The 22,199-nt window shown below is 41.5% G+C and overlaps 1 protein-coding gene across 2 annotated transcripts in view; it reads left to right on the forward strand.

Annotated features, from left to right (window-relative positions):
- Positions 1-3,019: 3,019 nt before the first annotated feature.
- Positions 3,020-22,199, forward strand: part of GSPT1 (G1 to S phase transition 1) — a 33,148-nt gene continuing 13,968 nt past the window's right edge. The window contains exons 1-6 of one of the 2 annotated variants that reach the window (XM_082857254.1): positions 3,020-3,638; positions 16,855-16,899; positions 17,018-17,059; positions 18,025-18,249; positions 19,677-19,710; positions 21,348-21,425. In XM_082857254.1, coding sequence (XP_082713380.1) covers positions 3,284-3,638; positions 16,855-16,899; positions 17,018-17,059; positions 18,025-18,249; positions 19,677-19,710; positions 21,348-21,425 — 779 coding nt within the window. In that variant the 5' untranslated portion in view covers positions 3,020-3,283. Of the gene's footprint in view, positions 3,639-16,854; positions 16,900-17,017; positions 17,060-18,021; positions 18,250-19,676; positions 19,711-21,347; positions 21,426-22,199 lie in introns of both variants that reach the window. The other variant, XM_082857253.1, reaches the window with a different exon arrangement.

Here is a 22,199-nt window from a genome sequence, read left to right on the forward strand (position 1 = left end):
TGATACACCATCACTTAACCATTTCCCTGTTGATGGACATTCAGGTTGTTTCCAGTTTGGAGCTACTGCAAAAAATGCTGGAAAGAACAGCTTTTCACACTTGTGTTCATATTTCTGTAGAAAACATCTCGTGGAGTGGGACTGCTACATCAGTGTCCATTTGTGTGCACACATTTTCACCCACTAAAAGCCCGGGACAGCTTTGACTTTTCATATCAGTCTCATGTCCAGAAGTATAAAAGATAAACTCTTAGGTTAAAAAAACAAAACAAACTACTGTGTATTTGATTAAAGGTGCTAATGCTGTGACCCTGATTTAAAGGCAGAACAACTAAGCGGGGGGCTTGGATGACCACAGAGAATGGGAGAGAGAGAGAGAGAGAGAGAGAGAGACTGAGACTAGGAATGCCAGCAGGGGGGATTTGCATTGGAAAATGGGAATATCTGTGGTAAAATGGCTCAGACTTGAACAAGCATAGCTTTGCAAAGTTAAGCTGTTGTCAAGCTAACCTTGTGTGTGTATCACAGGGAATAGCAGGACGTCCTTGGAAAACTATCTCTTAAAGTTGACAATCCTGTGTCTCAACAGCCCCAGATGAATGTAAAAGGGCAGTATCGTCCCAGACTCCCTACTGATTCCTGCATTCAAAATTTATTAAGAATGTTTTTTATGCCAGGCATTATACTGGGCATTACAAATATAAAGAAGATGAATAAAAGATTCTGACCTCAAGTTGCCCAGTCTTAACACAACAGTAATTATCAAGACATTGTAAATCAACTATACTTCAATTTAAAAAAAAAAGAAAAACGTGGGAAAAAAAAAAAGAGCTTCTCCCTTTCCTGCTTGGAACAGTATCTCTACTCAGGCAGGTCAAAGCTTTTGAAAACAAACAGAGTGGATTCTTTCCTGAATAATTATCCTATTCAGGGACAGTTAATGACATCAACTTTTCTAAGCTGCAGTCTTAGCAGTTTCTTTGTCCCTACAAAAAGCACCAAAAGAAACTCTGCTAATTTAATTAGATGTGAAGAACTAACCTATCAGAGTGATCACCCAGTGCCCTCCGGGTGATTCCTCTTGAAGTATGGTATCTGATGACAAGGGTTGAAGAAGGACAGTGTGGTTCACCATCTGAGTCAGTAGCTTGTGTTGACACTTTCTTAGGAGTAGGTTGGGGAGAGCAAATCTTGAGTCAGAAGTCACTTTAGGCACTTTATTTCTGACACATTGTGTTTTCTTCTTCTTGTGACTCTGAGTCAATAGCAAGGCAGGTCTCCTATATATGAAAGAAGGTCTGATTTTTATATCAATCATTGGTAAATTCTCTGTAAACCTGAGGGCAATCACTTAATACCAACTTTAAAGCAGGTCACATAAGAAAGATCCAGTGGGGTCTTCAGAGAACTATATTAATAGGCTGTAAGCAGATTTTTGTATTAATCAAAGGAATAAATCCTCTGTTGTGGGGAGGAAAAAAATATCCATGTCCAGAAGATTTCAGGGAGCATGAACCACAGAGCTGTCGAGAAACTTAAAGCCAGCCTTGTGATAATTGAGGTCACTGGTTTCTTTACATTTATAGAGCTCAATTTCCCAAGTGTTATGTGTTAAAGAAACAAAGCATCCATCAAATTTGCTAATTTAATATTAAACACAATTTCAAACCACTTAGGACTGGTTTTCAAAGGTAACTGACAGCTTTGTTTTTGATTTGTCTCATTAGGCTGAGTCCTCTTTTACCTTTAAAATAGATGTTTAAAATTAATACCTAGATCTAGATTTTGGACCTTAACATAAGGCTGTTAAGAAACATTCTTTCTGTGTTCCCCCCCTGTACTCTGTTGTTTCTAGCTAACAGGTTAGTTGCACTCTGTCTAGACTTCTTGCAGAAAATATCAACAATATGTTTTTCTCTGTCTTGGGCTCCACAAGGGTGAATTAAAAGAAAACTTAACAGGTACTTTCCTACTTAGAGCAGTTGGGTCTACGTATTTATCTTTCGCTTTTTTTCTTTTCCCATGTTTACGGAACCGCAACCTGGCAGCGTGAGATGCAGTCAATCAAGTATTTCGGGAAAACCTGAGCAAATCCGACCATTCAAAAGAAAACCACTTCACCTGAAGGTGTATAACGACGCTGGACGCACAAAAATAACCCTGTCAGTTGGGTCCAGCTGGCTACATCATGGAATATGGCAAACTTCTGTTTAGTTTGCAAAGCCCTTGGCCGGGAGGAGGAAGGGACGGAAAAGTTTGAGTGAAGGCTTTAAATGACTAGTCATACAGACAGTGAGTCATTGTAAGTTTCCAGTTAATAATCCCCTCTGCCGGGGTAGAACCTGGGCCAGAGCGCTTTATGAGCCACTTTGCAGTTTTAGTGGTAATGGGTCACGGTTTTATTGTCTCTACCACCAAATGAATACAGAAAATGAAGGACGCCCTGCGTCGCCTTTGAAATGTAGGGCAAACTCTGGCTGGGGGCGGGGAGGAGGAAGGTGGAAAGAAAGAGAACACTGTACGGAGACTGTAAGGCAGGGAACGCAGAGGGCTGATGAAAAGAGAAAGAAGGAATTTTCAGGAGTTGAAAGCTTTTTTCTCCACCTTAGAACTGCTGTTCGTTTTCCCGCGTCCTGTGTAGAACAGGACGGAGCGGGCCACCCCCGCGAGCTGAGAGACTCACGGTCCGCCGCCCCGCGCCGAACCGCACCAGGGCTCGCTCTCACCCCTGCCCCCACCCGGTGACAGGTGGGGCAGCCGAGCTTCGACCAGACCTCCGCCTCCTCGCGCTGCATGCCGGGAGCCGGCGCCGCTTCCGGTTGCTCCGGGCCCCGAACTCCGACTCCCGTCGGCCCCCGGGAAAACCGCAGAGGCGTCGCGCGGGTCCTGTCGGAACTCGTAGTTCCGCCTTCTGCCGCGCTTCATAGGTGGAAACGGGGTTGACCGGGGCCGAGAACTACCGAGGCGAAGGTACGGGTAGCGGCGAGGGGTCAATCTGTTTCGGGCGTGGGGTTGGCGCTGAGACGGTCGGAGGTGGTTGGGGCTGGGTGGGAGGAGATCCGCTCGCACACACGAGGAGGGTTGAGCCGCTGCTGCCGTTGTCGTCGCGAGTGCGGAGTCGGGACTGGAGCTGCTGCCGCGACGACGCCGGGAATTGTGCCGCTAGCCCCCGGGCTTTCTGCCTCGCCGCTTCCCTGGGTCAGCGCGGCCTGCTCCTCCCCGGCCCATAACCCCCGCCTCCATTTCCCGCCCTCGCTTTACCACACACACGGCCCCCCCGATCATGGATCCTGGCAGTGGTGGCGGCGGTGGTGGCGGTGGCGGTGGCGGCGGCGGGAGCAGCAGCAGCAGCGACTCAGCACCGGACTGCTGGGACCAGGCAGACATGGAAGCCCCCGGGCCAGGCTCGTGCGGCGGCGCCGGCGGTCTCTTGGCGGCGGCGGCCGAGGCCCAGCGTGAGCACCTCAGCGCGGCCTTCAGCCGGCAACTCAACGTCAACGCCAAGCCCTTCGTGCCCAACGTCCACGCCGCCGAGTTCGTGCCGTCCTTCCTGCGGGGCCCGGCCCAGTCGCCGGCACCCCCACCTGGCGTCGCCGCCAACAACCACGGAGCCGGCAGCGGCGCGGGAGGCCCTTCGGGTAAAGGGCCGGGACGCGGGGCAGCCCCGGGACGCGGGAGGTAGCCGGGCTGCGAGGGCGGGAGCAGCCGGCCTGGGGGCCGGAGCTCACCTGGGATGGGGCCCGGGATGGGGTCGAGGGCGCGCCTCGCCGGGCCGGGGACGCGTGGCCGTGGGGCCGGGCGGCACGTGGGGCGCTGACAGCGGCGCCCGCTGTCCTGGGTGGGGCGGCCCCGGTCCGGGGAGGCGGACTGCGTAGGCTGACCGCGGCGGAGGGCCGGTCGGGGCGGGAGCAGGGTGCCGGGCACACCGGAGGGGCCTGGTGTCCGCTCCTCCCCCCCGGGGCCGCAGTTCCCCGCTGGAAGTGGGAACAGTATGGGACGGAGAGGGGGACGGCCGCGGGTCAGTGCCACGAGGCCTAGAAGCGAGGACAGATGGAGCCAGGAGGAGTCGGCCGGATGGGCGTTGAGAGAGATGAGGAGTTGGGGAGGACGACTGGTCGAGTTTTCCCTTCACCTTGGGCCTAGGCGAGAGAGCGTCTCTCGCTGCAATTTCTATTACTGAAACTGTAATTACATTTAACAGATCTACGGCACCGAACCGTCCTGAAGGAATCCCAGGATGCATTGCAGTCTTGCGATGGGGCAGAAACTGTTGGCTATCTATAGATCTTTTTCACCCTTAGCATTTTGTAAGCTTGTGAAGTTCACAGTGTCCCAAAGTTAGAGTTCCTCACTTAACATTAAAGTGTGTAGGAGACTACGCTGATTTGTGTGCCCTTTTTATAAGTGGGATTTGGACTCTTCTCCTTAGTTGGTGACACGTTTAGAATTTTTATTGCGTTAAAATCGTTTGCCTTATTAAGGTTGCTTGGTGTAACTCTCTCTCTGTGCTCCTGTGTCAGGAATTAGTCTGTTCAAACTTATTAGGTGTCACGCGTCGTTTTGACCATAGCGAGTAGATAGGCTTTCTGTGGTTTCAAGTTAAGTTGTCTTCAAAACTCTTTGAGTATTTAGGGGCTGCTTAAGTGATGGCATGCTTTCAGGTACTGATTTTGTAGGAATGTCAAATGAGTGAACTTGATTTCTCTTTGAAGTTCTATATTGTAGCATTTCTTGGATAAGTAGACATTGTAAAAGTGCTCTAGGAGTTTAGTTTCTTCAGAGACTTTGGCTACAGTTTTCTCTCTAGAGGCAAAAAGCGAGTTTGGGGAAATGTTTCTGGGAAGTATGTCTGTGAGCACACAGTTCGGATTTGCTTGTTTTATTGACTGGTATTTCTTTTACTGTGTGAAGCCGTTGAAGTTTGCCCTTTGAATAAGGAAGCTTAGCTTTGCTTAGACCAGGTCCTTTGGGCCACATAAACTAGTTCGCTTACTAACTCCTAAAAGTGCCTCTTTCCCCAAACCTTATGAAGTTTGCTTTTATCCAGCCATTTTATTTTTTGGCCCTCCCTCCTAACTCTGGAGTTGCCAGTCATCAAGGGACCATCGTCCTTAGAGCAGTGGTCTGGAATGGTGGTCATTCTTGAGTAAGTAGGCATTACCTCTTATGTAGAAGGACTGTCTTTTCTCTTCCCGGTATTTGCCAATTTGCAGTTTTAATCCTTTGCTCTGTGACACTGCTAGAAATTGGAGATGTAAGAATGTATAGGAAAGTGGTTGTCCCTACCTTATGGTCCCTACATTGTGGTCAGTTTTTTCTTTTTTTAATCAGAAACCTATCTTGGTGTTACTCTATCAGCTGCTTCTGCAAAATGCCAGTTAATGTTAAAACAACAACAGCAACAACAACAACCCATCCTCTGTAGGATGTCTGTTTGGAAAAGAATGGATTTTCTAAATTGAGGTCCAGAGTTAATGTGGCACCGTTGGATTGCATGTTCCAGCTCATTCAGGTCCATAAATTACCAGCATCAGAGCAGAGACTTATGGAAGAAGCAGGGAAAAAATTGGAAATAGCACTTAGGCTGAAATTTACAAAGGGGAAACCATAAAGTTTGCAAGTTTTTTATACTGAGGAAACAGACTGTAGGGCTAGCATGTTTTCTTCTGTTGTTAACCCATAGCTGAAATTGGTGGTGGGTGTGTTTTTAAACTAGATACCAGGGGAGCTCTTGAAGGAGTCTAGAGGTAGAGCACTAGAATGAATGACTTTTAAAATGAATGAACGACTTTTAAAATGTATGTGTCTAGTATGAATATCTGTCATTCTCTGGAAAGAGGGCTAGTTTTCTCTTTTTCTCTCTTCCTTTCTTTTTTCTTCTTTCTTTCTTTTTTTTTTTGAAATAATTTCAGTGGTGCTTTGAGCAGCAGGTAGAGGAAGATGCTTTGGCACAAAGCGTCATTCACTTTCACTGGCAGGCTGCTGGTTAATGCTTATATCCAGCTATCTCGAGTCAGAACTTGGGATTCAGTGTTGACCTTGGATTCCTTTGAAAATTTTTAATATAGGTTTCCAGAGAAATGATTAAGTAGAACTCATGTAAGTGTAATTAAGTATAATTCACTTAAGAGCAGTTCTCTACAGATGCAAGTAAAGTGGCTAAGTGATGGTCGTTTAGAGTCCCTGAAATGAATGAAAATGTAGACAAGGGTTGTGTGTGCTAGAACAAACATTTTCTGTGATTGAATGTACTTATTTTCAGTTTCAATTTGCACCAAGTTCAGTCTTGCTCTGTCTTTTTTAGTGTGAAATGAGAAACAGGTTCAGCAATGTTAATCAGGGTTACTTGGTGTCTTGGTCTGTTTGGGCTGCTATAACAAAATACTGTAGACTTGGTAGCTTGTCAGCAACAGAAATCTGTTGCTCACAGTTCTGAAGCCTGGAAGTCTGAGATCAGGGTGCCAGCCTGGATGGGTGAGGGCCCTCTTTCCTCTTCTGGATAACAGAATGCATACTGACTTCTTTCTGTGTCCTCACAGGGCTGAAGAGGCAAAGGAGCTCTCTGGGGCTTCTTTTAGAAAGGCACTAATCCCATTCATGAGGGCTCTGCCCTCATGACCTAAGGCCTCCCAAAGGCCCCACCTAATACCATCACTTTGGGCATTAGGATTTCAACATACGAATTTTGGGAGGAACGCAAAACATTCAGGCCATAGAATCTGGACTTTTAGACACTGCCAGAGCTTCTAAAGTAATGGTGTAGAGTTCGTAGAGTTCTTTCTGTCATCCCACCCTCAATGCCTCTCAAAACTCTGCGGTTGTAAAATGGGTATAGAATAAAAGTAGCAGTCCCCAGTGAGCCCTTAGAGGGGGCTTATCTCCCAAATATAACGAATTATATTGAATTTTAAAGAGAAATGTTCTGTTTTGTAGTGTTTGGTTTTTGCTGAATGCCTTGTGGAGAAGGGACTTTTTTTTGATGATTGTTATGATTCACATACCATAAAATTCACCTTTTAAAAGTTCAGTGGTTTTTTAGTATATTCACAAAGTTGTGCTACCGTCCCTACTTGGTGGATGCTTGTTAATCACTGAATTTTCCCAAAGGTGACCTCCTCAGGGCCACCAGAGTAGAGAAGATCCAGAGTCAAAGTAATGGTTGTTTTGTCCTGAAGGGCTCTTACACTTTATGTTAAAGAACACCAGCTGACTGATAGTTAAGTTTACATAGATGATAGATATGGTTCTCCACTTGACACTTGTTTTTCTTTTCCTATGTGACTGAAATGCCTGCAATAACAATTCTAATAGAAAGGATTTTTCAGATGGGACAGTGAATGGGATACGTGGGTTGAGGAGATTAGAGAAAGTATTGTTCCTGGAGTATTATTTCTTTTCCTACCTTGACTTACTGATTATTAGAGATCATTCGGTTTTGGCTCTTGTTTCATGATTTTACATGTTGGAACGGCTCAGGTGTGAGGATATAGGGAACAAGTGAGGGCATCCGCTAGTGCTATGCCATGTTGAGCAGCTGTTTAAACTGTTAGAAATTTTGATTGGGAATAAACCTTATTTATTTTTTATTTATTTATTTTTTTGGCCATGTCACTGCATGTGGGATCTTAGTTCCCTGACCAGGGATGGAACCCGTGCCCCCTGCAGTGGAAGAGCAGAATCATAACCACTGGACCGCCAGGGAAATCCCTTGTGAATAAACCTTCTTTAGAGCAGGTTTTATTCAGTGCTTTTTGCTTCTGTGTGTGTGTGTGTCCTTTGTTTATTTTTCACCTTTTCTGGAATTGTACTGCATGAAAAGATAACAATTAAAACATATCACAGCAAGTTAGGGAAATATTGTAGAGAACAGATTTTAGCCTTGTTTTTTTTGCTGGGGAGGAAAGTTAAAATAGCGTTGTCTTTCTGATTGGAGAGAAAGGAAGGAAGAAGAGATTTGATAAACTTTTGGGGTGAGTTAGCAGTATTAGAATGAAATTTTTTGAGATATGAATCTCTGGTTTTGCTCAGATATATGTATAGCAATTAGTGAACAGACATTTGCCTGCCTACAGAAGGCAGGATGCTGTGCTAGGCACTTGAAGTGGTACCACCAAAATGGAGAACTGTTTCTCAAGGAGTCTAGAAAGGGATCAGATACCCAGTTTACTCTAATGGAAGACACTTCTTGGTAAGAGGGCCAGGTACAGGGTGTAGAGGGCTTTCAAAGCTGAGAAGAATTGTTCACAGGTACCCTTGTATATATTCAGTCGTGAAATCTTAAAACCAAAGATCTGTTTTCTACTAAGTGTTCTTTGTGAATACCATAAGATTGGGGGTGAGTTTTTTGAGCTATAATAAACATACAAAATTCATCCTTTAAGTTTGTTAGAAATTTGCTAAAGTAGAGCATCAGTCATCTTTACACTACTTGTAAGTAGAAGCTTGTTTATTTCATATCAAACAGGAGTGAGTTACTGTGATTCTGGCTGTCTGTTGGGCATGTTAATTTAGAATTTCATCATTCTATTCAGTTCTTAGAAATGTTGGGGAAGCAAGAATTTGGCTACTAGTTGAAGGTCCTTGATCTTTCTGCCGTCCTCAGACTCCTTTTTTAACTGTCAGTTGCTGATTCATACCAAAGCTTCTTAAAAGGTGTGTCCTTGTTTTCAGTAGATTTTAACAAAGTGTGGCTGGACTACAGATGTGTAGTTGGTTTTTTCCATAAATCACTTTGTTCTAAGGAAACCTAGTCATTACAGTACTCTAAGTTAAACCAGTGCCCATTATACTCTACTTCCTAGGTGAGAGAAACATTTAGCAAGGGTTTTTTGAGCATCTTTCACTAGCCTAGCTTGAGAGTGGTCACACCAAATTCCAGACCACATTCTGAAAAAGTAATTGTATGTCACTTCACTTGAAACAAAAAAAGCATACCTTAGCAAACTACTATGCATAAAATAAATAAACTACAAGGATATATTGTACAGCACAGGGAATATAGCCAGTATTTTATAACAACTATAAATGGAGTATAACCTTTAAAAATTGTGAATCACTGTGTTGTACACCTGAAACTTATGTAATATTGTGTATCAACTCTACCTCAATTAAAAAAAAAAGTGCGTACCTTAGGATGTCACTGGGGAAAATTCCCAGTTGACTAGTTCTATAGAACTCCAGTGGGTTACTGTACTGCTAAGTAGTCTGTGTCCATCTTCTTTGCAGTTTGGTTGCACATGGGTGTTTTTCTGTTTTCTTTGTACTTTTTTGTGGTATCTGAAATTAAATATCTCATTGTTTTTGCAGTAGATAGGATATAAATCATAAATAAGACTATCTTTTAGGTTTGTTTTAAGAGAGGGGAATTTTAGTTACTCTACAGAAAAGCCTAATCAGGTTGATATGTGGCATTGCTTTAGTGACTGAGTAAATAGGTTCTTAGAATGTTAGGGCTAGATATGACCTGGCAGTAATACAGCCTCATTTTCAGATGAAGAAACTGAACCCTACAGATGCTGAGTGAATGCCTAAGGTCACTCACAGATTTAAGGACACAGTTGAGTCTAGAATCCAAATTTGCCAGCGCTAATTTAGTGCTCTCACTGCCACACCATGCTGTTTAATAATGGGGAAAAAGGGCATGCCTAGAGCTAATTACTACAACCTGCATGGATTTTCTGAGAGAGTGGCCCTGGAATTTGCTTTTCTTTATTTCATTCTTAAAAGTTTTTGTAGGGCTTCCCTGGTGGCGCAGTGGTTGAGAGTCCGCCTGCCGATGCAGGGGACACGGGTTCGTGCCCCGGTCCGGGAAGATCTCACATGCCGCAGAGCGGTTAGGCCCGTGAGCCATGGCCGCTGAGCCTGCGCGTCCGGAGCCTGTGCTCCGCAACGGGAGATGCCACAACAGTGAGAGGCCTGCTTACTAAAAAAAAAAAAAAAAAAAGTTTTTGTAATTATTATGGGGCTTTGAAATGCTTGTAATAATAATTTTTTTTTTTTTTTTTTTTTGTGGTATGCCGGCCTCTCACTGTTGTGGCCTCTCCCGTTGCGGAGCACAGGCTCGGGACGCGCAGGCTCAGTGGCCATGGTTCACGGGCCCAGCCGCTCTGCGGCATGTGGGATCTTCCCGGACCGGGGCACGAACCCGTGTCCCCTGCATTGGCAGGCGGACTCTCAACCACTGCGCCACCAGGGAAGCCCTCGTAATAATAAATTTATTGAGCAGTTACCATGTGGTTAATATGCCCTTATCTTCACAACAACCTCTTGAGGTATAGGTAGTGTTGACCCATTTTTACAGATTAGAAAATTAAGGTTCAGAGAAGCTAAATAAACAGGTGAGGTGACATCCATGAATAAATGGAGGAGTTAGGATTAGAATCTAGGTCTGATTTCAAAGCTTATTCCTAGTAATAGTAACTCCACTAGTTTCCTTGTGATTGGATATTAAAAGACCTTTTTGGCTGAGACACTTTTTCAGAAACTGGGCCTATGAGTTTGTGCACTATGGCACCGTCTCTATGTTCTTTCTCAGTAGTAGCTGGGTGACATTGTCATAAGTAGGCAATGCTCTAATTTAAAGTAATATTTTGAAATTACTTCTTCATACATTTTAGGAAATCATGTAGAATACTTTAAACAGCTCTGTTCACCACTGTCTGTAACATTGTGTGTTTTTATTTTTAGAGTGTTAGGTAGTTAAGGCAAAACCAGGGACACTTGTATATGTTCTGTGGGCTTTTCTTTCTGATGTCTGCCTTTACTATTTAACAGTGTTGTCTGTGGGAGAAAAATGCCTCAACGTGCAGTTTTGGTAAGACTATATGGTCACCTGTGTGCTAGAGAATTTTAGTTTTTTATTCAAGCTGTACTTTAACACCTCTTGGGTATTGTTTCTCTAGCTCCTTTCTTAGAAAATTGGCACATATAAAATTGTTTTTACTCTACTGAACCCTAACGGAAACTGCTTGAGTTAATTCAGTAAAAATTAACTGTATATTTATTCTATACAGTACACTGTGCCAACCTGTGGAGATTACAAGAGTAGAGACAAAAAAGCCTCCATATTTCAGAAAACCAGTCATTCTGGCAGTCCATAATCTCCTAGGGAACAAGAACTAAGCTATGTGTGTAGGTGGGTCTATAATTGAAAGAAGGGTCATATCCTAGAGGAGTTCAGAAGAGAGCTCATTAGCCCTTCGGGGTGGTGGGGTGGACCGGGAATGGGATAGAAGTGGAAAACCAGATAAGGCAAGTTCCTACCGCAATTGAGGAGACTACTCCTTCAGAGGAACTAGAACTGTGTACACGTGGCTATTTAATTTTAAAATTAAATAAAATCTAAAATTCAGTTCCTCGGTCACAGTAGCTACCTTGCAAGTGCTTTAATAGCCACATGTGGCTAGTGACTATCATCACAGCACAGATACAGCACATTTCCACCATTGTAGAAACTCGTATTGGACAGAATTGTCACACTGTTTCTCACTTCCGTGCAGTGTAGGACACTTGTGACTTCTGTGACAACACTGAAGTTTTTATTTTTTTTCTTTAATGAACACACCATTTAGCTAACAGGCGTAAGATATTTTAGTTAGGATGGCTATTTTAAATATCTGTATTTAGTGTGTAAAGAGGATTAGAGATTGGTTTTATATCTAAAGCAGTGCAGATTTAAATTGCTTATTTATGAAATATATGGATTAAGCACTTTTCAAGAATTGGCCATACGTTTGGGGCTTCCCTAGTGGCGCAGTGGTTGAGAGTCTGCCTGCCGATGCAGGGGGGGGACACAGGTTCGTGCCCCGGTCTGGGAAGATCCCACGTGCTGCCGAGTGGCTGGGCCCGTGAGCCATGGCCGCTGAGCCTGCGCGTCCGGAGCCTGATCTCCGCAATGGGAGAGGCCACAACAGTGAGAGGCCCACGTACCGCAAAAAAAAAAAAGAATTGGCCATACGTTTGTGTTTAAAACATGTAGCCGGAATTAAAACATGGTTTTCATTACCTGACACATGTATGTTCTTGACTAACCTGTGCTGTACTGTGAACTGGCAAAATAGGAGTCTCCATGTTGAAGTCCTTTGATCCATGATCAAATCTTTAAAAACTTTTTTATATTCTTTAAAAAAATCGAGCTGAAATCCATATAACATAAAATTAACCATTTTAAAGTGAACAATTCAGTGACATTCAGTACATTCAGTGTTGTAAAAACCATCACCTCTGTCTAGTTTTTTTTTTAATGTATAAATTTATTTTATTTATTTTTGGCTGCGTTGGGTCTTTGTTGCTTCAGGCGGGCTTTCTCTAGTTGCGGCGAGCGGGGGCTACTCTTCATTGCAGTGTGTGGGCTTCTCATTGCGGTGGCTTCTCTTGCTGTGGAGCATGGGCTCTAGGCCCATGGGCTTCAGTAGTTGTGGCACATGGGCTCAGTAGTTGTGGCTCACGGGCTCTAGAGCGCAGGCTCCATAATTGTGGCGCATGGGCTTAGTTGCTCCACGGCATGTGGGATCTTCCTGGACCAGGGCTCGAACCCGTGTCCCCTGCGTTGGCAGGCGGATTCTTAGCCACTGCGCCACCAGGGAAGTCCCCACCTCTGTCTAGTTTAAAAATATTTTCATCACCCCAAAAGGAAACCTGTACACATTAAGCAGTTACTTCCCATTCCCCTTTCCTTCCAGCTTCTGGCAACCACCAGTCTGCTTTCTGCCTCTCTGGATTTACCTATTCTGAATATTTCTTGTAAGTGGAATGGTATAACATGTGACCTTTTGTGACTGGCTTATTTCACCATGGTCAAATTTAACTAGCAATTTTAAGACCCAGATTATCATCTGTGTTAAACCACAGTCAGTACTGTTGCCCGACTGTTTTTTGGTAAAATCTTTTCTTGTTTTAAAAATTGTGGTAATAATTTTACCACAGTTACTTCTCTTTTTAACTTAGGGTGTGGCAGTTTTATTCACTCATACACTGATAACTTTCCTACTTAATTAGAATTATTCCTTTGAACACTTGATAAGGTTATGTTTCTGAACATGGAGATACCATTGGAAAATATGAAACCATAATTTCATTCCTTGGGAGGTTTACTTCTCTTTCACTAACAGATATGAACCATGCAGGACTTGAGAAATCAAGCACTAATAGTCACCTGTTTGCTAACCATAAACAAATGACTTTGGGCCTAGTAGAATTCTAAGTCCAGGATCAATAGTAGCCAGTAAATCTGGATGTGATATGCACTTTGAGTAAGACCAGAGTAGAATGAACAAGAAGGGGTTGCATGTGTGTGTGTGTGTGTGTGGAGACTGGGTACAGCCATACTGAGAAGCTTAAATTTAGGGAACATCTTATTATTATATCTGTGATTTTTCTGGTTCATTATTCCAAAAACATCCATCACTTTGCAGATGTCTCTAGCATTGCCATTAAGTTTATAATGTTATCCATGGTCTGAATGCATGGAAAGCTTTTTTCCACTATGAGAAAACTATGGTCAACTTCTTATTTGGGGCCCCTTTAATAATATCATGAGGTGTATATTAAGCATTTAATTGCTTTTGGTACTTGACTCTGTAAGCTTTATAAACTTAAAACAAACATACTATAAAAGTTAAGATATTTTGAAAAACCATGAACAGATTTTGCATTATGCATCCATGGGGGTGATTTCATGACTGATGTCACTGTCATGAGAAGTGCCTTACAGCCTAATGCATGTATTGTATACTTGTAAATTTAAGAGTTGGTTCTAGAACTAGGTGATCAGGTGTATGTACTACTTCATTGCTCACTTGCAGTTTGGGTCATCTTAATAAGTGACAGGAGAGCCCACCATACCAGTCATCTCAGTCTTTTCCTGCCTTAAAATATTTGTACATCATCACTTACTCTGTTTACTTTTTCTTTCTTTTCTTTTCTTTTTTTTTTTTTTTTTTTGCGGTACGCGGGCTTCTCACTGCTGTGGCCTCTCCCGTTGCGGAGCACAGGCTCCGGACGCGCTGGCTGAGCGGCCATGGCTCACGGGCCCAGCCGCTCCGTGGCATGTGGGATCCTCCCAGACCGAGGCACGAACCTGTGTCCCCTGCATCGGCAGGCAGACTCTCAACCACTGCACCACCAGGGAAGCCCTCGGTTTACTTTTTCTGAGTGATTTTCAACAGGGGCTGTCTGAGGAAGGGCAAGATGGCACTTACATAACTTGGAAAAGCCCAGTTGAGTCTGATATGTTAGATAGTAGTTAGTTATCTATTTCATAGGGTCTTCAGGGGTAAATGAGATAGCAGTTAGCACATAAGGGCTCAATAAAAATTAACTGGAGTTAGGGTAATTTGCCACCAACTTCACCCCTATCTCCGGTACTGTATGGATTGGTGAGTGCTTCTTATCCTTGTCTAGCCCATAATAGACACTCAGTGCATGTTAGCTGATAGAATTGAATTGATACTCAGTCATGTTTGGAGGTGGAGACTCATATTTGTTGAATATCTACTAGGTGCCACAGGTTATTTAATTGATACTATACAAATGTATTCTCTCATTTAATCTTGTCTGGCAGATGGCATGCCATTTCCATGATTCCAGTGAAATAATTGTATCTCATAATTTATAAATGACAAGCCAGGATTTAAAGCCAGGAGTCAGCTCAATTCTGCCCTCTTGCTACTACCCTGTGCCACCTCCTCCATCCCTAGGGTGGTATGTGAACTTGATTCATTTATATCACTGCCTGGCTTTCTCTGAAAATTGAGTAGTTTTTCCTTATCTTACCTATAAACTTTTTAAATAGGAAAACAAAATAAGTATATTACATCTGAAGTACAATTCCTGTTACCTTCCAAACCGAGTTCAGAGGATTTTTTTCCCCCCAGTTTCTGTTAAAATACCCTGCTTAACCACATAAGTTGGGGTCATCTTAGACTTTGCATACTTCCTTTCTTCCTACTCCTGTCAGATACTGCTCCCATTATCTTTGCACTTAACACCTCCTCTAACTGTACTGCTTATTTGTCCTGATGGCATACTTTTTATAAGTAGTGTTTTTGGTCTTTCTGCCTTGTAGTCTTTACCTCTCTGGTTCATCTATGCACTACCGTAGAATGATCCTCCTAAGTAACACTTGGCTGGTATGTCACTTCTTTCCTCAAAAAATTGGTTGCCCTTTACCTTTCAGGGATAGGAATTACATTTTTTTTTTTTCTTCTTTTTTGGCCATGCTGTGCTGGCTTGCAAAATCCCAGTTCCCTGACCAGGGATTGAACCCAGGGCCATGGCAGTGAAAGCCTGGAATCCTAACTACTAGACCACCAGGGAACTCCCAGGAATTACTTTCTTCAGCACTTCATGTTATTGAAGATTGGGCCCAAAATTTTGTTGACTTATGGGTGTTAATACTTTCTGGGCATTGATTTTATTTATTTCACACAAATCAACAATGTATTTCAGTTATTTTAGATCTAATAAAATTGCAGCTGTAGAATTCCAGATTCTATTCCATAATACAATATTAGTGTTGATTTTATTTTTAAAAATTTTTAATTTTTTTGTTAGTTTCTGCTTTATAACAAAGTGAATCAGCTGTACGTATACATCTATCCCCATATCTCCTCCCTCTTGCATCTCCCTCCCACCCTCCCTATCCCACCCCTCTAGGTGGTCACAAAGCACCGAGCTGATCTCCCTGTGCTATGCGGCTGCTTCCCACTAGCTATAAGTTTTACATTTGGTAGAGTATATATGTCCATGCCACTCTCTCACTTAGTCCCAGCTTACCCTTCCCCCACCGTGTCCTCTGAGCAATGATTTTAAATGTGAGTTTTGCAGGTTATTCTTTATTGGTGTGCAGGATTCATGTGACTTCAAATTCTTTGATGTCTTTGTGCATCTTGTGTTTTTTTTTTTTTTCTTTTTTTGGCGGTACGCAGGCCTCTCACTGTTGTGGCCTCTCCCTTTGCAGAGCACAGGCTCCAGACGCGCAGGCTCAGTGGCCATGGTTCACGGGCCCAGCCGCTCCGCAGCATGTGGGATCTTCCCGGACCGGGGCATGAACCCGCGTCCCCCGCATCGGCAGGTGGACTCTCAACCACTGCGCCACCAGGGAAGCCCTTGTGTATTCTTTAAAGCAAGAGTACTTAGATATTGGAGTATCATTTAGGTTTATCAGATATAAAAAATAAACTTATGTATTGGGGTATTAGAGTATATTTCACATACATCTCTTCCAGTGATGTCATAAGATTTGCAGTATGACACTTGTGGAAACTGGATTGTTGCTTGACCTTAGAATTCTAATATATGACAAAACTGGCATCATTGTAGTCACTTTTTATGAGATGATGTAAGGGCCTATATGCATTTCAGAGACTATATGAATGTCCTTTTAATTTTATTGGTATTGAATAGAATTTATTCAAGGTTCTTGATAATACATATGATTATAGAATCTTAAAAAGGACTGATCATTGCCTTCTTGGGCTAGAGCTACCAAGGGAGAATCTAGAGAAGTAATGTGTATTTGTTGAGCAGAATCTTACTTATTTGATCTGTGCTGGGCTGTAGATTACTTTTATAATATCTGTAAAGGAAAAGTTTATGAAGCAAATTCAGAGAATAAACATGGTTTTGTGAATACATTTTAGTTACTGAAAATGTTTTAAAATTGGCTGTGATGGGTAGATTTTTTAATAAGTTAAACAGAGGCTTCTAATTTGAAAGTCTAAATTAGTTGCCATTGTTCTGAATTATTGAGGTTTTTGTTTTGTTATTGAACTTCTATTTTTCCTGTATTTTAAAAGATAAGTAAAATGGATGTATAGGTCTCAATTTTTAATAGAAGCTATTTCTATTAAACAGCACCTGTGGAACCTTCTCAAGAGGAACAGTCATTGTTGTGTGAAGGTAATTTTCTATGATGTGACTCTTTGAACATCTAATTCAGAAAACATTAAGTTGTCTGTGGTGTGTAAAGCTAGATAGTATTTTGTAAATATATATTATATCTCAATTTCTTGTCTAGGTTCAAATTCAGCTGTTAGCATGGAACTTTCAGAACCTGTTGGTAAGAAAATTTCTGACCATATTAATACAGTAATATGAAACTCTTTCACTCTCAAGATTTAAGGTACAAATGTAAGTGTTATGCTTATTATAATGCCTACATTTAAAACTGAATCTTTGCTGTTAGGATTTAGAAAACAGAACTAATTGGGCATTAATACTGCCATGATAAATTTATTTATTTATTTATTTTTGTGGTATGCGGGCCTCTCACTGTTGCGGCCTCTCCCATTGTGGAGCACAGGCTCCGGACGCGCAGGCTCAGCGGCCATGGCTCACGGGCCCAGCCCCTACTGGGGCATGTGGGATCTTCCTGGACTGGGACACGAACCCGTGTCCCCTGCATCAGCAGGCGGACTCTCAACCACTGCGCCACCAGGGAAGCCCCATGATAAATTTATTGATAGCAAATATAAAAGAATTGAATGGAGGAAATGCAAAAGTCAGTTTGAATAGTTGTACTTGATCCAATTACTTTGTGAAAATTTTCTTCTTTTTTGTAATGTTCTTACCCTTAAGGGTTTCATATTCCCAAGGTGATTAATAACGTCGATATCAAAGTTCTGTTACTTGCAGAGGAGAAAGAAAAGATCTAAATCTTTTCACACTTTTTTGTATTCTGATTTGGAACTTCCCCTTTCTTCTACTGTCAGGACATCTTGACGATGGAATAACTGGGCTGTTAGGAATGTTGGATCTGCTGTTCATGTTTTGTTTGTCCTTATGAAGATGCTACGTTAAAATAGTCTCTTCTAGTCTCTGAGTCAGAGCTCTGATGTCAGCAGTGAGGAGGCTAGCTTGTCCGTTTCTGTTGTGAAAGAGATTTTCTTGCTTGTGTGTCACTAGAGGTTAGGAAATGGAACTGAATATGTTAAGTTCTATTTGTTATTTGAAAGCATCTGTGTTTTAAAGTACAGATGATAAACGTTTTTCGGAATACTAAGCTAAAATGTCTTATTTCAGTAGAAAACGGGGAGACAGAAATGTCCCCAGAAGAATCATGGGAGCACAAAGAAGAAATAAGTGAAGCAGAGCCAGGGGGTGGTTCTTTGGGAGATGGAAGGCCCACAGAGGAAAGTGCCCAGGAAATGATGGAGGAGGAAGAGGAAATACCAAAACCTAAATCTGTGGTTGCACCACCAGGTGCTCCTAAGAAAGAACACGTAAATGTAGTATTCATTGGGCATGTAGGTAAGTTGTACTCATAGCAGTGATAAGAAATGACCAAAGTTATTGGGTACATCAAACATAGAACATCTTATTTAGCTACTTGGAAGTGTTTCGTGAAACTGAACTAAATTAATCTAAAATGTCTTTTTTTTTTTTTTTTTTTTTTTTTTGGTGTTACGCGGGCCTCTCCTGTTGCGGAGCACAGGCTCAGCGGCCATGGCTCACGGGCCCAGCTGCTCCGTGGCATGTGGGATCTTCCCGGACCGGGGCACGAACCCGAGTCCCCTGCATCGGGAGGCAGACTCTCAACCACGACGCCACCAAGGGAAGCCCTAAAATGTCTTGATTTTTAACTCAATAGATTTTTTTTTTTTTTTGCGGTACGCGGGCCTCTCACTGCTGTGGCCTCTCCCGTTACGGAGCACAGGCTCCAGACGCGCAGGCTTAGCGGCCATGGCTCACGGGCCCAGCCATTCCGCGGCATGTGGGATCTTCCGGGACTGGGGCACGAACCTGTGTCTCCTGCATCGGCAGGCGGACTCTCAACCACTGCGCCACCAGGGAAGCCCTCAATAGATTTTTTTTTTAGCTGGCAAGACATTGCCAGTGCTTTATTTTTGAAGGTTGTGATGGCATGGAAGCTGGAAGAAAATAAGCTTCAGTATATTTGTATGTAATGAGTAACTGGTCTATAGACCACTGATGATGGCTCAACATATTACGACATCTGTTAATTAATATAGAAAATGTACCTATATTTTTTGTGTGAACTTCAGTTGATTTTGCGGTATTAACTTTACTAGGTAGTTTAATTTTGTGTGTGCAAAAAATGAATAATTTGGAGTAACTTCTGGATGTTGTCAGCTTGTTGGTTTAGCACACAAAACAAAACCCTATTTCATTTATTCAGATATTCTCTGCCAATCTCACTTGTCAGAGAGAAGTGAGAAGAAAATAAGGGAATTATGTGCCCCTTTTTCTTCCCTTTATCTTATCTCTGCCTTGACCTGACGATACACCGTTCTACTTTTTTTTAGTAGCAAGAACTCCTTTGAAATTTGTAAAGGAACATCTATACTGGCTAAAAGTGAAAAAGCAGACTACCTAAATGTAGTTCATGGGTCTTTGGCTACTTTTTTTCTCCTTCGAGGCTCCTCTTGGGTAATTCATATTCTGTTGCTGCTGCAGAAGGTCAAGGAGCAATCTGTCTTTCTTTCTTTATCACTAAAGTAGCGCTAAGTCACTGCAGAGCTGCAGGGGGTCTTAGCTTCAAAGGGAGAAGGTGACTAACCAGAGCTTATGACCCAAATTCCTATCATTGCAGTTGCTTTTTCAAGCTGTAATTATGTTAAACCACTTTAGTTGTATTCCTATATAGTGATGGTGTTTTGTTTTGTTTTTATTACACCTGTGGTTTGCCTATTGTTGATGATGATGTTACTTTTTAGATGCTGGCAAGTCAACCATTGGAGGACAAATAATGTAAGTATATTTTTTGTTAAATATCTTAAGACTCATGGAACATTAATTAAATGTATTTCTAATAGCTGTCTTTTAGATTTGTGTATAAAAATATAGAACCCTAGATTATAAGAAATCTTAGTCTGCTTTAAATATGATTTTCTTGGGAATAATGAATCTGGGGAACTGGTTTTTCCTCATTCATCAACTCCTTGAATATATGTGGATTTAATCAGTCTGGCTAACATGCTGAATAGTTTTTTTAATCACACATATAGAAGGTATCTAGGTATGAAAATGCCATGGTTGACTTCTAGTGATGTGTTCTAGAATTGAAAAATAATTAAAATGTCTTTTTAATCTCTCCTAAATTAGACTCATTTCTTTAAACTGTGTCATCAGAGGATGCAGAGGGCATATCTTCATTGTCTTGCCTTGTTAAGTAATCTTAATCAGTAATCTTGCCAATTACTTTCGAAAATTTCCACAACAGACCCTAAAGCAGGCCGTTACACAGGAATCCTTATTACCTAAGGCTCTGTGGAAGGAAGTGACAGGCCCAGTTGATGTTGTGTTTTAGGAGAGTGTATATTTTTTGCTTATGGGCTGGAATTTTCATTGGCATTTCACCAAGATTCTATACCAAAATGGTTAGAAGTATGCACTGTAGATGACTCTGCAGAGAACCACACATAGAGACTAAAGCTAAGAACAGGATTTGATTTGGATTGAGTCAAGGGAAGCAGTTAGGTATTACTAAAGAATTATTTAAAAATTTATAATCTCATTTTGACTAATATTTTTAAAATATTAAATATTGAAATGTATTAGTAAGACATAATTGCTTGGACAACAGTTGGAATTATTTTCTTTTATACAGTTTTTACATTTGCTTTTTTAAACTTTTATTCTGAAATAATTTTAGACTTAACAGAAAGGTTGCAAAAACAGTACAGAGTTGCTATACAACTAATTTTACCATATTAAATAACCATAGTACAATCATCACAACTAGGGAGTTAACACTGGCACAATACTGTTTACTAAACTACAGATCTTACTTGAACTTTACCAGTTTTTCCACCAGTGTCATTTTTTTCTGTTCTGGAGTTCCACATTGCATTTAATTGTTACGTCTCCTTAGTCTCCTCTAACTTGTGACATTTTCTCAGTCTTGTCTTTCATGACCTTCATAATTTGAAGAGTGTTATTTGGTTATTTTATGAGATGTTCCTCAATTTGGGTTTGACTGATGTTAACAATTAGATAGAGGGTATGCATTTTGGATAAGAATGTCACAGAAGGTATGTTGTGCTCTTAACAGAGCATCCTATAAGGGCGCACAAAATAGCAATATTCAGTATGTTTTATTTATTACTGGTGATAATAGCCATGACTACTTAGTTAAGGTGTTGTCTGCCAGAATTCTCCACTGGAAAGTTATTTTTTCCCCCATTATCTTGGGGGAAGTAATTTGAGACTGTAAATATCTTTTCCACTGAAACGTTAATTCAGCATCTATCCCAGTGGTACTTGTACTTTAAAGTAGCTTTTTGTGGAGTTCAAATTCCACTCAAAAGAGGTTTAAAGGCTTCCTCACTTCACAACTGAATAATTTGCGAGTAACTAAATGTTCTCTTTTCTTTCAACATTTTCAGGTATTTGACTGGAATGGTTGACAAGAGGACACTTGAGAAATATGAAAGAGAAGCTAAAGAAAAAAACAGAGAAACTTGGTAAACTTTTATGACACTATAAATTACTTTTAAGGAAACTCTGCCTACTTAATGCTTTTGTAGTCTACTAAGATGTAAGTTCATGAGTCTAAAATGGTGTCATAACAAAGGAGAAGTTTCCCTTCCCCTCATACTACCTAGTAGATCAGTTCCTGATGACTTCATAACTTTACCCAGAGAAAATCTGGAAATATCCAAACATCCAGGATAATAATAGGAGGCTTGTGGGATAAATTATAAAATATCTATTTAATTAAGTCATTATCTGGCCACTAAAATTTCATTTATAGAATTTATAGGAACCAGGAATAGAACTGATGTTACAGTGGAATTTGGGGAGAAAGCAGGTAACATAATAGTACTTTAGGGTATGATCATTATGTGAATAATGAAAAAAGAATAGACGGAATTATTGACAGTGGTTGCCTTTGCATGGTGAGAGAAAGGGTCAGCTTTTTTCTTCTTTCTAACCTTATTTAAGTTAACAAGCTTTATCTAAATAGGACATTGATGGTCTTTTTTGTTTTTTTAATTGTATTTCTGTGTTAAGGGAAAAAATCCTAATCAGTATAATACTAAAAAATGGATTACTTACTATGAAATACAGATGATGTCATCTAAATTAACACCTAGTGTTAGAGATGGTTTAAATTTATATAAGTAATTCTTATATAGCGAAGAAATATCAAAATAATTTTTAGCAAGTAACCATTGCTCCCAAATGGTGGATTAGTGGCCTTTACTTTTGAAAGATACCCTTAGACAGCCTTATTT

This window comes from Leucopleurus acutus (assembly GCF_964270905.1).
Source record: "Leucopleurus acutus genome assembly, chromosome: 16".
Classification (NCBI taxonomy): Eukaryota; Metazoa; Chordata; class Mammalia; order Artiodactyla; family Delphinidae; genus Leucopleurus; species Leucopleurus acutus.